Raw genomic sequence first — 15,531 nt, forward strand, 5'->3', positions numbered from 1 at the left:
GGATGCATTCTGAAGTCGGAGAGGGCGTACGTGCGGGCAGCGCTGACCTGCTACTCTGACAGCTATGTGTGCGGTACCCGTCTCATTCCGCAGGCCAGCTTTGTGTCCTCAGGAAACCGAACTGACATTTCCCTGGACGACCCCAACTTCTGGCAGAAGTGGGCGAAGATTGCAGAGCTGGAGATTGACTCTAAAGCGGAGAAGGTGAGTGCTGTGTGTGTGCGGCATTGTGTATGCTGTGTCTCCATGGTGCTTGCTGTTCTTGCTGTTCTGTTTCAATCCCTTTACTGCGTGGAAAGCCTCCTCTGTATTGAAGCCACTCTGAAGTCCGTGGAGATTCGACTTGTTCATTTCTGCTGCTGATGCACCTGCACTGCAGCTGTGCAGTAACTTTGATTTATTAACTGGACTGTTGTTGGTTTTTTAGGTGTTCTAATTCTATTCTGTCCCTCAAGCACAATGGTTTTAGTTATTTATTTATGAAGTTTCAGCTGTTCCATCATGAGTCAGTCAACCCCCAATAAAAACAACTGGTCCCCTTTTATACACAGAGGGACTCCAACCTCTCCCTCCAAATGTAATGTGTGTGCTTGTGCCCGTTTATGTGCGCGTGTGTCCCCGGGCAGGAGAGCCTGGTGATCGACACGCCCAGGGTGCGTAAGCAGACTCGTCACTACAACTCCTTCGAGGACGACGAGTTGATGGAGTTCTCGGAACTGGACAGCGACTCGGAGGAGAGGCCCTGCCGCTCACGCCGCCTGAGCGAGAGGAACCGCCGCTACTTGCGCGCAGAGTGCTTCCGTGTGGAGAAGAACCTGCTCATATTCGGGTGGGTTGGTGTCCGTGTCCCGGGGCCAGTTTGTTCCATTTGTCTGTGTGTGTGTTTTTTCATAGACACATACGTGTTCTTTGTGGGTCTGTGTGATACTGTCTGATTCGGTGCACTTGTGTGTACAATTCTATACTCTGCGGTCTGCTATATTGTCTCTCGTGTCCAACACGGTGTCTGTCTCATGCAGCTGGGGCCGCTGGAAGGACATCCTGACGCACGGCCGGTTCAAGTGGCACCTGTCGGAGAGGGACATGGAGCTGCTGTGCCGCGCGCTGCTGGTCTACTGCGTCCGGCACTACAAGGGTGATGACAAGATCCGGAGCTTCATCTGGGACCTCATCACCCCCACCAAGGACGGGAACAACCAGGCACTGCAGAACCACTCGGGTACAATTGGTTGGGAAGCCCTGTTCTTGATAGAGGGATTAAAAAGAAAAAATTAACAGGCAAAACTAACACATTTGTCAATGAGCGTACAACTGTGTTGGCATGTTCTCCACCCCCCCAACCCCTGTGTCTGACCGCCGTGTGTCTCTGTGCGCCAGGCCTGTCAGCGCCCGTCCCTCGGGGCAGGAAGGGCAAGAAGTTGAAGAATCAGCTGTGCCAGCCGGAGATGAAGAACGCAGACTGGCTGGTGAACTGCAACCCCGAGGTGGTGCTGCACGATGACAGCTACAAGAAACACCTGAAGCAGCATTGCAACAAGTGAGTGTCACAGCCCATGGAGAGGTGGGTGGGGCTGAGTGGCTGAGCTCCTGCTGGAAACAGCCTGTGCCCCGCCCCCCCAGTAACAACAGTGTCTCCTTCAGGGTGCTGCTGAGGGTGCGGATGCTGTATTACCTGAAGGCGGAGGTGCTGGGAGAAGCAGCAGACCAGGCGCTGGACGGCGTTTCTGCCAGGTAACCATCACCTGGTCGTGCACATATGTCCGTATTCTGTCTCTGCGCAGAGGGATTGCGCGTGGCTTGTGTGTTGGCACAGATTGATTGTGCGTTGTCTGCGCTTTACGATTTTGAGAGTTGCGTGTGCCGTGTGCCTGCGCAGTGTCCATGTGGCCCGTGTGATGGCAAGCCCTGGGTGACGCTGTGCCCTGTCTCTACAGTAAGCTGGAGGTCGTGCTGCCCGACATCGACTACCTGGAGATCCCAGTGGACTGGTGGGATGCTGAGGCGGACAAGTCCCTTCTCATCGGGGTCCATAAGCACGGTATGGGACAGAGCCAGGGCTCTCGGGAGCCATTCACATGCTCAAATTGTGTTCTGCAGGCAGGGTTAGGATCAGCAAAACTGTTCATGCATGGCTGGTGTTTGAGACCGTGTGTCAGGCCACCAGCTGGTACAGAAAACTCCTATGGTTTTATTTTAAGGTTTGGTTCGCCAGTGGAATATCAATGAAATCCACAGTCAGTATAAAAAAATTTACAATAATATACAATTAGAATAGTATCCCAGACAAGGATTGTTATACACAGTTTACAGGCCAGGTGCTCCGTGCCGTGATCCTGAGCTCAGCTGACTGTATTGCCCCTCTCCTGTTCCTCTCCCCAGGGTACGAGCGCTACAACGCTATGCGGGCGGACCCCGAGCTGTGCTTTCTAGAGAGGGTGGGGATGCCTGACGTGACGGCCCTGACAGCGGAGCAGGGCTGTGGCGTTGGCAGCGAGTGTGTGGCTGACCTCACTGACAGGCAAGGGGCCCGAAATGAAATTGTATCAAGGAATACATTTTACAGAGCCTCATGTGGCACCGGTGTCCCTTAGACCTCCATTTTGACCTGTGTGTGTTTGTGTTGCTGCAGGAGCGAGGCGGTTAAAGAGCAGGAGCTGCACATCAAGCCTGAGCCAGAGAGCCAGCCTGAGGTGGCGAGTGAAAAGGAGCTGGGCGAGGTGCGTGGCGAGAGGCAGCCAGAGAGTTGTGCCGAGAGGCAGTTTGCATGCACCTCACAACGGCCATTCAGACAAGACTGTTCATTCTGTCGGCAGATTCACTGCTCCTACACGGGCCTTATTTTTAAGTTAATGTTTAGTTTTTCTTTCCACAAGTGGACTTGGCTCTTTAAAAATTAAGTAATGTAGCAGATGCCTTTATCCAAGGCAACACTAGCGTTAAAATGAATGTGAAGGAGGCCTGTGTGTGTTTGGCTTTCTTTACCTGACCTTAACCACAGTTCCTTGCACAGAAAGTGGCCCTCTGGCAGAGCTTCCTTTGTGATGGGAGAACATCGCACTGGCCTCTCGTTGTAAAAATTGACCTCTAGGTTGACTTTTACAAATCATTATAATGTAGTGTTTTGGATAGATGTTATTATTTGTAATCTTTTTAATTCTTTTTCCTCAAAAGGAAGAGATTATTGCCTGCAGTGAAACAACAGAGAAAACTGAATGCCCGGCTCCAGGTGAGCTCCAGTTGTGTTGTGTTGTGTTGTGTAGTGTTGGGTCTCTAGTGTGTGTGCATTTATCTACCTGTGCAATTGGAGCACAGCGAGGGTGGACGGGACCAGTTGGACAGAGATTTGACAGGAAGGGTGTTGGGTTCATTTCTGACTAGCTGCGCTGTAGAGCCAGGGAGCAGAGTTAGGTTAGATAAGATGTTCTTCAAGAGCAAAACAGCTGTGATAACCTACATCCTCTTCCCCTCCTCTCTCACTCTCTCCTTCCTCTCCCTCATTCTCTTGTTCATCTCCTCTTCCTTGTGCTGACAGTGGTGGAGTGTGTGGAGATGGGCCGGGGGTTGTGGCCGGCAGGCTCTGCCCTGACTGCGCGTCTCCGGCGGCTCATCACCGCGTACCAGCGCTTCACACGCCGCGAGCCGCTGCGGCCCGACTTCCTGCTGCCTGATGCCATGGGGGGCAGCTGGCAGCTGGGCGAGGAGCTACGGAGACGGGCGGCTGAGCCGGACCCCCTCTTCCTGGAGATGCAGAAAAGGTGAGCAGAGATGCAGACGCTGAAACTGAAACTGAAGCTAAAGCTGAAGCCCCAAACACTGATACTGATACCAATGCTGATAATGATACTGACACACATATCCTTGAAATGTACTGTCAGTTGTCTCCCTAGGGGCATCAAGGTGCAGTTACAGTTACATTAGGTAACTTGAGGACAGTTAAAACACTCTCTCCCTCTCTCCCCGTGTGCTGGTGCAGGTGGACGAGGCGGGAGCAGGCCGATTTCTACCGCACGGTGTCGTCGTTTGGCGTGGTGTTCGACCCTGAGAAGAAGAGCTTCGACTGGACACAGTTCCGTTCGTTCGCACGGCTGGAGAGGAAGACGGACGAGAGTCTGGAGAGATACTTCTGCAGCTTCGTGGCCATGTGCCGCACCGCCTGCCGCCTGCCCCCCAGGAAGGATGAAGGTAAAGAGCCCGGCTGGAACTGGCAGTCCGGCCCATCAATGTATAGATCAACTGGTGAGTCTATTCAGGCACATTCGCAAGAACACTCAGGGCAGGCAGGAAGTCCCAGGCCTAGCGCAGTGTTTCGAGAGGCTGCTTACCATGAGAGGATTGTACAGCAGATTAAAGTGATTGAATTGATCAGGCTTCTGACTGACTGCCCTTTCGTTTGCTTGTTTTTCATGTCAGGGAAGGACCTCTTGTTTTTCTTGTCAATTCCTACTGCAGTAATAAGTGTGAGTGAGCATTTAAGGGCTGTCTGTGTGCATGTGAGTGAATCTACGGTGTACCCCCAGGGCCAGTGGAGCCGTCCCTGTTCATGGAGCCCATCACAGAGGAGCGCGCGGCGCGCACGCTGTACCGCATTGAGCTGCTGCGAAAGGTGCGAGAGCAGGTGCTGAGGCACCCCCTGCTGGGCGAGAGGCTGCATCTATGCCGGCCCAGCCTGTACCTGCCAGTGTGGTGGGAGTGCGGCAAGCACGACCGTGATCTACTGCTTGGTGCTGCGCGACACGGCCTGAGCCGCACAGACTACTACATCCTCAACGACCCCCAGCTGTCCTTCCTGGAGGCGCACCGGAACTACGTGCAGAAGGAGAACCGTGGGGGGGTCAGGGGGGTGACTCCTCACCACTGCTGCCTGTATGAGGCCGGCCTCAGCCACTGCCCCTCCCCTACCGAGTACCACACCAGCCCTGCCCCTCCTGCTGCCACACACCCCATCTCTCACGCTCACTCGCACTCGGATACGGCAGAGACCGATGTGGGCAGCGGGCTGTGCGTGGTGCCAGGGGCACGTGGGGGCTTCCTGGACTGCCCCTCAGTGGATGAATCGCTGGAGCTGAGCTCCCTGCAGCACGATAGCCTTGGCACTGACTCTCTGCATGGCAAGCCTGCCAAGGAGGCCTTCAATGGCTTCCCCTTCAACTCGGTGTCGGGCGGGCAGAGCATGCTGAACTCTTACGGGGTGCAGGGCGAGCTGAACGGCCCAGCAGCGGACATGGCGGACAAGCTGCGCAGCGACGTGCTGGTGGGGGAGCAGTACCCCTGCGAGGAGGCTGGGCTGATGACCCCCTCCGCTGAGCTGGACGAGCTGCAGACGCCCTGGGATAGCGCTGAGCACGCTGCCACCGCTGACATTTTCAATGAGTCGGACGCCATCTTGGGGCCTCCCGGGCTGGAGCCGGAGTTCCTGGAGGCAGCGCCGCACGAGGGGCCCCAGGCTGACTGCCTGAGTATGCCCAGCTCCGACTCGCAGAGCACCACTGTGGAGCCGCTGCCTTCCAGCTTCCTGCTGTTCAAGGACATTGCTGTGCCGGATCCCCCTGCAGAGCAGGCCGAGCTGTCGGGGAGCCCTGGGCCCCACTGTGCTGCTGATTACGCCCCCCCACCCCTCAGCCTGCCTGACCTCGGTCTCAACCACCACTGCCCGGCAGGTGAGGAGGAGCCCGAGGAGAAACTGAGTGACTCGGACGTCACCCACAGCGTGCCCAGCCCCGGCGATTGCGCTGACAGTGTGACCTTCGAGTTCGACAAGGAGGAGCTTTCACACGACGGGCACAGCCTGGCCGGGCCGGACCCGGTACAGCCCTGTGAGCCCACGGACGAGACCACGCTTAGCGGGCACACGTACCTCCCCCCGGACACCACCTTGCTGCCCCTCCCACAGCCCCCCCCTGCCTCACCGGGCACCGAGGCTGTCTCGCAGTTCAAGGAAGAGTACTCCACTGAGCCTTTGCCCACGGAGATAAAGCCTGCCCACCTGCCGAGCCCTCAGGGGGAGCAGCTGGGTGCTCTGGGGACAGAGGTGAAGGAGGAGAAGCCGCAGACCACAGGTACAGCCACCCCTGATTCATCACATCGTGTGGGTGTATTTCTGTGTGTGTTGGGGTGTTTCTCTGTGTGGATGTACATACAATGCCTATAGAAAGACCACCTTGAACTTTTTTTGTTGCGTCTGTGCCTCAGATTTTCATGTTTCATGCATTTAAATTGTTTTTCTACTTTTCTACACAACATAACCACACTGTTAAGAGGGAGAAAATATTTTAGTATGAAAAAATATATATTTCAGTAGTATGTTATAATATATATTTTACACTTGTACAATTTTTGCACTAGGAAGTTGTGGGGTACTATGTGTAGATTTGAATTCTAGGCAATAAGGCAACAAAAGGTTTTTAAAGGGGGTGAAGATGTGTACATGTAATTGTGTGTGGTGTTCGAGCTTCCCTCTTGGATTGACTTTTACAGGACTTGTTTATAACTGCAGATCCCCTTTCTAGAGTCTTCTCACAGTCTTGGCTTGGTTTGAGAGTGGGATTAAAACAAGGGGAGATACTAACCTCTTCCACCCACATATTCTTTAATTTTAATTTTAAGTGGTCTTCAGCACTAGCTTCAATTATCTGATTAAAGTAATGGAAGCAGCAGTTGGGCCACAGCTCTGCGGGATTCACAGGGGAGCTTTTAATGGTCGAGGTACAGAGACCTGGAAAAACCTGTATTGAAGACTTGGCTACGCTGGTGGTCTGATCGAGTAATTGAGCTGGCATGAAAACCAGTAGACCTCAGGTGTGGTTGCAGGTCCAGGTCCAGGTGTGCTCAGGTCATTGCTGCTCTTGACTCCCTGTGCTCCTCCTCTCAGCCCTGCTGGTGGAAAGCTACACCGAAGAGCCAAGGTACCCGGCACCCCTGTCGGCCTGCGAAGTGGCGGAGAGCCTACATGAGGTCCGAGAGCCCACCATCGCACAGCTGCTGCAAGAGAAGGCGCTCTATTCTTTCTCCGAGTGGCCCAAGGTAGGGTTCTCCTCTTTCTCCTCCTCCTCCTCGGTATCTGAGACAGTCCCTGTTGTGGACTCTGGATTGCTTGCCTTAATCTAACAAAATAAACTACTGCAAAATGAAAATGGTGATAACAGTACAGATGTGATGTAATGTTTCTTTGCAAACTCGTAGGACCGCGTGATCATCAATCGCATCGACAGCATCTGTCATGCCATCCTCAAGGGGAAGTGGCCCTCCTCCAGCCAGCAGTTCGACTCGCCCAGTTCGCTGTCCGCCCCCCCGATGATCAACAGCACCCCCCAGAGGGGAGGCTACGTCCCTGCCAGGGTGCATTTGGCCCAGAGCCTGAACTACACCATGGGGGCGCCTGTCTCCCACCTGCACAAGGTCAGAGCCCCGCCCTCCCTGCAGCCACGCTGAGCAGCGTTAGTTACAGTGTGCATTAGGGTTATACTAGCTTTTTAATTTTGCTCTTGTGTCCATGTGAATACAGTTGTGTAATGCTAGAAATAGAGTGCAGTGCACTTATTATATTGCACGGTGTAGGACATGTTGCCTTGGATTAAGGTAAATTAATAAGTAATAATATTAAACTGAAGGACAGCACTCAGTAAGGCTCAGTGACAGTGAGAGGGACTAAACCAGGACCTGCTCTGTCATTAAACCCTTTTCCCGCTTACCTCTCTGTGAGTAATGGCTGTCCTCTCCATTTCTTTGCAGGAGAGCCTGCAGGGGTCACACTTCCTGCCTGAGATGAAAAGGAGCCGGGGAGGGTTTGAGTTTGAGGCTGGAGAAGCAGGGGGTGGGGTGGGGGCCAAGCCTGGCCGCGGGGAAAAGATCCCAGTGGCGGTGACGCACAGGGGTGGAGGCCTGGTCCTTAATGGCTGGCAGGAGGCAGCCATGGACCTGTCGAAGGCTGGGGAGTTGGGTGTGGTGAGCGGTGGTGCGTCGGGCACAGTGCACGTGGGCCCCCCCGGGCTAAGCGCCACCGCCCCCCCCAAGATGGCCTCCCTGGCCGGCTTGCAGGGCACGCTGGGCCTGGATATGGCGGGAATCCTGCAGGCCGGCCTCATACACCCTGTCACTGGCCAGATCGTCAACGGCAACCTGCGCCGCGATGACGCCGTGATGCGCAGGAGGCGGGGCCGCAGGAAGAACGTGGAAGGGCTCGACATGAGGTTCGCCAAGAACCGGGCCCTGGCCACCCCTGAGCTGGTAAGGGGGGTGCGTCTGTGTTGGGTTTAAACCTGGGGTCAGTTGCCCTTAACACCCTGGGTACTGAATTCCTTCAACTGTAAGTTGTTCCCTTAATTAAAGTGCATTACATATTTTGTATAACAGCCTTACACTCAAGGAATGCTTCAGGCAAAACTGAACTTATCTGGCCACTGCTTTGTTTAGGAGCTGGAAGCTGTTCAGAGGTTCAAGTACACAAGAAAGGAAAAGTGATAAAAATAGGTTTTAGACTGCAGCTTGACAAGAGCTAATTGTGTAGCTGTTGGCACTGTAAAGCTGTACAGCTTTTATAGAAATTACATGGATTCTACATTTTCTAGCAAGTATGTTGCTTTCAACATTTTCAAATATAGTTTTGATTTTGTTTAAGCAAAATTTTATAATAGAATTATTTAAACAATCAAAAATATGAAATAAAATTGGCAGAACAAAAAATAAGGGAGACTGCCAATTGATTTTCAGAGTGGATAGATGAATTCGTACTTACTAGTAAATAATAAACAGTTGCATTGCATTGGGTTGTTGTCGTGTCCACAGGCCAGCCAGGAGTGCAGCAAGCAGCCAGCTGCCTCTAGCCCTGTGCCGCCCCCCGACCGGCCCTCCCCCGCGCCCCCACAGCCTGAGAGCCTGGTCTTGGACCGGGAGGCTGCCAATAAGAGTCTGCTAGAATGGCTGAGACAGAACCCCAACTACAGCATGGAGGTGCCACCTTTCACCCCGGTGAGCAACCCCCCCACCTCCCATTTCTGTGATGTAGTCAAGCAGCAGGCGCACCCGTTTGTGTGGTCTAATCTCAGCTCTGGGGCACGGGGCTCCTTTGTCCATTTGATGAAATGGAAGCATGTGCAGAAATGTTGCGAGTTCTTTGATGTAATTAAGTGGGTGAGCCTTGTGCCTGTTTTGGTTTATGATTTTCACAGTGTCCCTCTGTCCCCCTCAGTCACAGAGCGTGGGGATCCTGCATGGTTTTGTGGAACGGCCCAAGCAGCGGAGGCACCGCTGCAAGGACCCCAGCAAGCTGGATGTCAACTCCCTGACCGGCGAGGAGAGGGTGCCAGTGGTGCACAAGGGCACTGGCCGCAGGGTAATGACCTCCTGACCTCCCCCTGCTCTCTGGAAGCTGCTATCACTCTCATGCAGGGCCTGGCCCCAATTGATTGACCCCAAAATATTGAATCATCCCATTTGTCTCCTGACACTCCAGCCCAGTGCAGCACCAGAGTGCAATCAGTCCCTGTGTTGCTGCTGTTCATGATGATGTTGATTTTGATGTGATGTTGTTCTGCAGCTGGGGGGTGCTATGGCTCCTGCCATCAAGGAGCTGTCGCGGTGGCTGGATGCCAACTCAGAGTACGCAGTGGCCCCCGACTGGGCAGACATCGTCAAGCATTCTGTGAGTGAGCAGATACAGCTGCTGCACCTGGACCGAATGACTGACCAACAGATAAATGTAGTGCCCTATCAAATGAATGTATTATTATTATTACATTTTTAAGTCTACTTTAAATTTGAAAAATAAACTGGAGAATGGAAAACAAATATGTAATGTTAATGTGAAGGAAGACGCCCTTTAGAGTTTTAGTGTGAAGGTCCTGTGTGGGAAGGTAATATCCCCACTCTGGGCTCACACCTGTCTGTTTTTCCTGTTTTGCAGGGGTTTCTGCCTGAAGGCAAGTTTAACCGCATCCTGACGGAGCCGGTGTCGCGTGACCCAGGCCCTCGACGCAGAGGCCGGCGTCCGCGCAGCGAGATGACGAAGGCGGCGGGGGTGCTGATGGCAGACTCTTCCTCCGCTATGGGGCCGCTGTTCATGAACGGGCTGATCGGCAGCATGGACCTGGTGAGCCTGCAGAGCCTGCGCAGTGTGCAGGGCATCCCCCTGGCTGGGCTCATGGGTTTCCCTCATGGGTTCGCTGCGGTGTCAGCCAGCGAGGACGCCAAGAACGGGCTGAGCATGCTTCCCATGATGCTCCACGGCATGGCGGCCGTGCAGCCCCACATGTTCAGCGTGAGCGGGCTCCTGAGCCAGCCACCCACCACGAGCACCCCCTCTTGCACCACCACCTCCTCAGTGGGATCGGCGCCCCCCACCGCCACGGTGAGCACCGCAGGATCTGGAAATGGCACCCCTGTCTCCGTTGCCTCCAATGCCGCTCCAGGCAGCCCAGGCAGTACTGGAGGCCCTGCATCGGTCTCTGAGGCTGGGGACACGGAGACGAGGAACGAGGACAAGCTGCTGTCAGAGGGCAAGCCTGTGAGCAGCCCTGCAGAGTCTGCTGGCACCACGCCCACCACGGCAACAGCGACTGCAAGCAGCAGCAGTAGTGGTGGTGGTGGGCACCTGGCGTTCAACCCTTTCCTGATCCCAGGCGTGTCCCACGGACTGCTCTACCCGCACATGTTCCTCCCCCACGGGCTCAGCATGGCCCTGCCCAGCATGCAGCAGGCCTGCCCCGCGGACAGCACCGGCAGCCCCAAACGGAAGAAGAGGAAACTGAGGGAGGAGGAGGGAGTGGTGGGTTCTGTGGGTGACAGCTGCACAAAGACTGACTGTGCCCCCCCAGAGCCGGCCAGCCTGAGCAGGGACCCCACAGAGCAGACCCTCCCCGAATCTCCCTCGGCAGCTCCTGAGGACGGCCGGGAAGAGGAGGAGGGAAAGGAGGATGAGGGGGAGGAGCAGCAGCAGCAGCAGCAGCAGCAGCAGCAGGAGGAGGAGGAGGAGGAGGAGCAGGCAGTAGAGAAGGAGGGAGATTTACAGTAGACCTCCCACTGTCAACCTCCCTGTTAGTACTGCGCTACCAAGTTACCGGTGTGTGGTGTGTAGGTCAGAGATTTTCATGTAAAGTCTTTTATTATCCACTTATTAATGTTTATAGGTCTCCTGCACAGTACCAAACTTGTGATTATCATCATACCCCCACCCCCCACCCACCCATAACCACCACCACCACCACCCCCCCCCCTTCCCCTAGGGATTTAAAGGAAGAAAAGAAAGAAAGTAGAGAGACCGAAAGGATAAACACTAATGCACGTGGGTGCTCATGGCAGTCGGTGCTCCAGAGTGGCAGCGTGTTTTCTCATGGCTCTGTTGCATTGTGGGAAGTGTGTTGGAGGGGGTGCTGCCGGTGTCGCAGAACGAGGCCCCCTGCAGGATGTCCTGAGCTTGTGTCCCTCTGGGGATCAGTGGCAGCGTAGCATCTCGTTCAGGTCTCAGCGCAGGTTGTTCAGCTGTAACCCATACTAGAATGTCTCTTATGTTTTATTTGTTGGTGTATAACAGGGTTATAGCATTCCTCCCACACTTCTCTCTGTCCAGAACCCCACAGGAAGCTTGTGAAACCAGCCCCCCTGTTCTATCCTCGTCACATTTTCTATGTGATTTTATTTTTGTTTTATATCAGTTTTTAAAGCCTCTTGATTTTAAGCTTAAAGGAAAAGAGAGGGGGAAATAATAAGCGGGCGATCCCATTATTACACACGACGAGCACGAGTGCTGCTAAAAAGCTCTTTTTCGGGCAGCTTTGTTCATCTGAAGTTGAGTTCGATTTTTTTTTTCATTCATTTTGCTGCTACTTTAGATGACTTATTGGAGAGTTAAAATAGAATAATCTAATTTCTTCGAATGCACATGTTTGTATGCTGAAGAGATTTGCTCAATCAAATGGCAAAGAACAATCCTTTCATTGCTTAAGCCGCATTTAAAAAAAATATTTTTAATAAAAAAACATTTGCAACGTCACTTTTGCCCCTCCGTTGCAGCCTTACGGTGTTGCTATTGGTCGCCTGCCCTTACTTTGCCCTGCAGATCGCGTCCATTGTTCAGGGTCTGAGTACAGGGGCTGTTTTAGTGCCATGAAACAAGGGGCTCTTTTCTTCACACCACCCTGAGGCCCACAGTGAACTGACTGGGCTCTTCACACCCTTGGACACACCCAGGGAAAGAGGGTGGGCTTCTGTGTTTTAAGTGAATCACAATGGATAAGAGAACAGGGGAGGTTTGTTCTTTTTATTTTAATATTTTTATTTCATCCCCATCCGTCTGTCCAGTGTAATGAACGACTTTGTGGTTAGCTCAGAAAGAAAAGAAAAAATCGCCACAGCAGAGTGCCTAATTATTGTAAGGGTTAATTGTATCATTTCCCTGTACTGTAGATTAGACCAATCTATACATTTTAAGATTAAAATCTATCTATATATTATTATTATTATTATTATTATTATTGTTATTACTTTTCTTTTTACAGAGATGTCTTGTAATGTTGTTGCCTCCATCATGGTAGTGTTTCCTACAAAAACAGAAAATTCAGAATCCGCACCAGTCCCTCTTCATGTTTATAGTCCTGTTTCCTGGGTCATCCCTGTAAACGTCTCCCTGTGTCACATCAGGATGTGATTAGCCTAGTTTTGGCATCTTTAGATTTTACAGATCATTTATATTTCTTTTCTTTTTTTGCAGCTGAACCACTTAGACAAGTCACTTTATATTCCATAATATTACACAAATGTTTTTGCACAAAAAAGACGAGATTCAGCAGGCCTGTAGGCGAGAGCTCTCTATAGTGTTAACAGCCTGTCAGTTTTCATCTCTGTGTGTCTGTCCGTGTCTGTGCGTGTATGCTTGCCTGCGTGCGTGCGTTTTGAGTGTGTTTGCATAAACACAACCCACCACGTGGGAAGAGTCTGCCCGGTTCTCTCCATAGTGCGCTCTCTTACCCTAGAGTCTTTCAGAACTAACATTCATGTAGTTGCCTTGAAAACAACTAATATTTATTTGTTTTGTTTTTTTTCCTTTGCCATACTTTACCAAATATAACAAGACCTTTTTTGTTTTATTATATTCAAATTTCAAAATGCCTTATTTTGTGTTATGTATATGGAAGCTTCCATGGATCTCCACATGTTGAAAATATAGACGTACTTAGTCTAGGGCTTGAATTTTATCAAAAGTAGAACACTGATCGGAGAGCCTCCCTGGCCTAGAGTTCCCTTTAGTTGTATGCATACTTCGCATTCCTGATATCTCCTTTGCTCCTTGATCTCGAAAATGAAGCTAGTGCGTGACAGATGTTCAAGTACAAAGCTCTTATTTCTGGTAGACTCCTTAAAAAAATATAAATACAAAACAGTGGCAGAAGAAATGGAGATACATTTCCTCATTATAATTTTTTTAAGGAATCTTTTTAAGCACAAGCAGTTCCAAATAACCAAACCGTGATCAATTGAAATAGACTGGTGAAGAGTTTGCACTGATCTCCACAAGTGTATATAAATGTTATTCCACCAGTGAAAGGTGATTTAGACAATCCATTTTTTGTAACATTTACTTTTATACATACCAAAACTTAATCTTATTGAGCTTCACTTCCTCGAGTGTTACGAATACAAACTCCCTGAGCAGTTACGTTTCCACTTTTGAGTATTTGTTGTGAAGACCTCTGACAAAGCGACCCCAGCGAGCGTGTGCGGTGTATGTGTACAACTAAAGAGGACGGCGTTATGTTTTAAGCATTTCATTTTAGAAGTTAACCTAATTTAAAACTGTTCTGCCTGTTTGATACTTCGTGTCTTGACCAAAAGAAAACAATAATGGCTTCTTGCTTACTAAAGGAAACTATTCTAGAACCACAAAACAAGCCCGGCAGGTGGTGTTTGAAAGGCAAGGAGAACTACAGAATTGTTCCCTGGTTAAGTCAGTCTCACGGGGGCCCATTTTCAGTGCTTGTGTGACTCCAGCTCTTGTAATAAAGACTTGAAACAAATCACTGGTGCAGAGATCAAGGCCAGTTGGGGGTCGGAGAAACTGTGTTACTATTTATTCAGTTTACATGTTTGTCATTTGTTTCAATTTTTTTTTTTTATTTGTTGTTTTAGGTTTTGTTTTTTTTCCTGTTAGTTTTGGTAATTTATCCAAAGGTCAAATTTGTTTTGGAGTCCTTTGTTTTCAGATGTATTTATTATACACTTTTTTTTTTTTCTTACTAGTATCATTTTTATACCTGTATTCTAACTTATAAGGGTTCAGAAGGAAAACTTGCAGGTTCTGAAAGACTTTCCCACACCAGTACTGCTAGTTTTCCTTTTAGGCTTTTTTTTTTCCTCCCTCTCTCTCAGATTTTTGCCTCCAGTGGAAGCAGGAATTCATTTCAACCGATATAAACTAAATAAAACACTTTAATGTACTGAAAACAGAATTACTGAGCAAATGGACCCGTGCTGTCTGAGTACCTCACTGTCTGTAACTGTCATTCATTGTAAATCTGTGTCTTGATTATGTATCGTTGGGTCCCGATCAAAACGCTCTCACTTCCTGGTCATTTACCCATTCATTAATAAATGTGAATATCAAGTTGGCTGATTTGAAAAAAAGGAGCTGCAGGGCTTCATTGGTGGTTTTAGGAGCAACTGTACATGTTTTGAGTTCTCTTTGTTTTTGTTTGTTTTGTTTGTGGTTCAGTTCTGGATTGTGTACCGAACTGTGTAACTAATCAAGCACTGGCAGTCTGGAACCTGCCTCTTACTGGGAACCAGCTTCCTCAGAATTAGTATTGAAGTAATTGCTGTCCTACTGAGAAAGGTGTGCAATTCCTCCTCGAGCCTCCCATTAGTGTTTGTTTTCTGTGCTCAGTCCTTTAAATGTGAGCTCTAATCTCTATTGTCTCATGTATTTCAATAATTGCTCCCGTAACACTTACACAAACAGACAGTGCAATGCTCAGACAGAGGGGTATGAGTGTGTGTGTATGTGGGGGGGTTGTCAGTGTTTATCTGAACTACAGCAGCTTGCACTAGAAGACTAGTCTCTAGCTCATGCATTTTAAAGGCCAGTGTTAGCCAAGTGGATGTAAGTTATTAGTTTCTTTGAACCAAGGGTATTTGGGATCGTATGCTACGAAACAGTGTGTCCTCTGTGTCAAGTCTGAAATCCGCCTCTACAGTCTCCACGGCGTTAGTTTTATTTTTGTTGAACTTGCTCCTGTATTCCCATGTGGACCAATCACATAACTCCAAACATGGTGTGTGATCTTTTATTGTGCAATAAAAGATGACTTTCAACTTTCAGTACATCTCCTGTGGCTTCTGCTTGTGTATCAGCAAAACTACCATTGTTAGTTTAGTTTGGTTAAACTTGTTAATATTTGATTGAATAGAGGATCATATTGCAGTTGTAAAATCACATTAGATGTCATTAGATCCTTGTGTGTTTTTGTTTTTTACAGAAAATATGCAAATATATAAATCGTGTCCAATTTCAGTAAAGCTGCAAAAATAAAAACAAGAATTGTGAAT

The 15,531-nt window shown here is 50.2% G+C and overlaps 1 protein-coding gene across 4 annotated transcripts in view; it reads left to right on the plus strand.

The window, feature by feature from the left end:
• The window catches only part of LOC136748385 (chromodomain-helicase-DNA-binding protein 6-like), a 35,542-nt gene extending 20,239 nt beyond the window's left edge, over positions 1–15,303 (plus strand). For 3 of the 4 annotated variants that reach the window (XM_066702083.1, XM_066702084.1, XM_066702085.1), the window contains exons 20-38: positions 94–204; positions 627–829; positions 1,020–1,219; positions 1,378–1,537; positions 1,642–1,731; positions 1,935–2,038; positions 2,380–2,518; positions 2,630–2,717; positions 3,172–3,226; positions 3,533–3,755; positions 3,974–4,236; positions 4,518–6,056; positions 6,869–7,020; positions 7,180–7,395; positions 7,729–8,223; positions 8,782–8,964; positions 9,185–9,328; positions 9,533–9,637; positions 9,899–15,303. In XM_066702083.1, the coding sequence (XP_066558180.1) occupies positions 94–204; positions 627–829; positions 1,020–1,219; positions 1,378–1,537; positions 1,642–1,731; positions 1,935–2,038; positions 2,380–2,518; positions 2,630–2,717; positions 3,172–3,226; positions 3,533–3,755; positions 3,974–4,236; positions 4,518–6,056; positions 6,869–7,020; positions 7,180–7,395; positions 7,729–8,223; positions 8,782–8,964; positions 9,185–9,328; positions 9,533–9,637; positions 9,899–11,005 (5,577 nt within the window). In that variant the 3' untranslated portion in view covers positions 11,006–15,303. The remainder of the gene's footprint in view (positions 1–93; positions 205–626; positions 830–1,019; positions 1,220–1,377; positions 1,538–1,641; positions 1,732–1,934; positions 2,039–2,379; positions 2,519–2,629; positions 2,718–3,171; positions 3,227–3,532; positions 3,756–3,973; positions 4,237–4,517; positions 6,057–6,868; positions 7,021–7,179; positions 7,396–7,728; positions 8,224–8,781; positions 8,965–9,184; positions 9,329–9,532; positions 9,638–9,898) is intronic. The other variant, XM_066702086.1, reaches the window with a different exon arrangement.
• Positions 15,304–15,531: the final 228 nt, after the last annotated feature.

Source organism: Amia ocellicauda, chromosome 4 (assembly GCF_036373705.1).
Source record: "Amia ocellicauda isolate fAmiCal2 chromosome 4, fAmiCal2.hap1, whole genome shotgun sequence".
Lineage (NCBI taxonomy): Eukaryota > Metazoa > Chordata > Actinopteri > Amiiformes > Amiidae > Amia > Amia ocellicauda.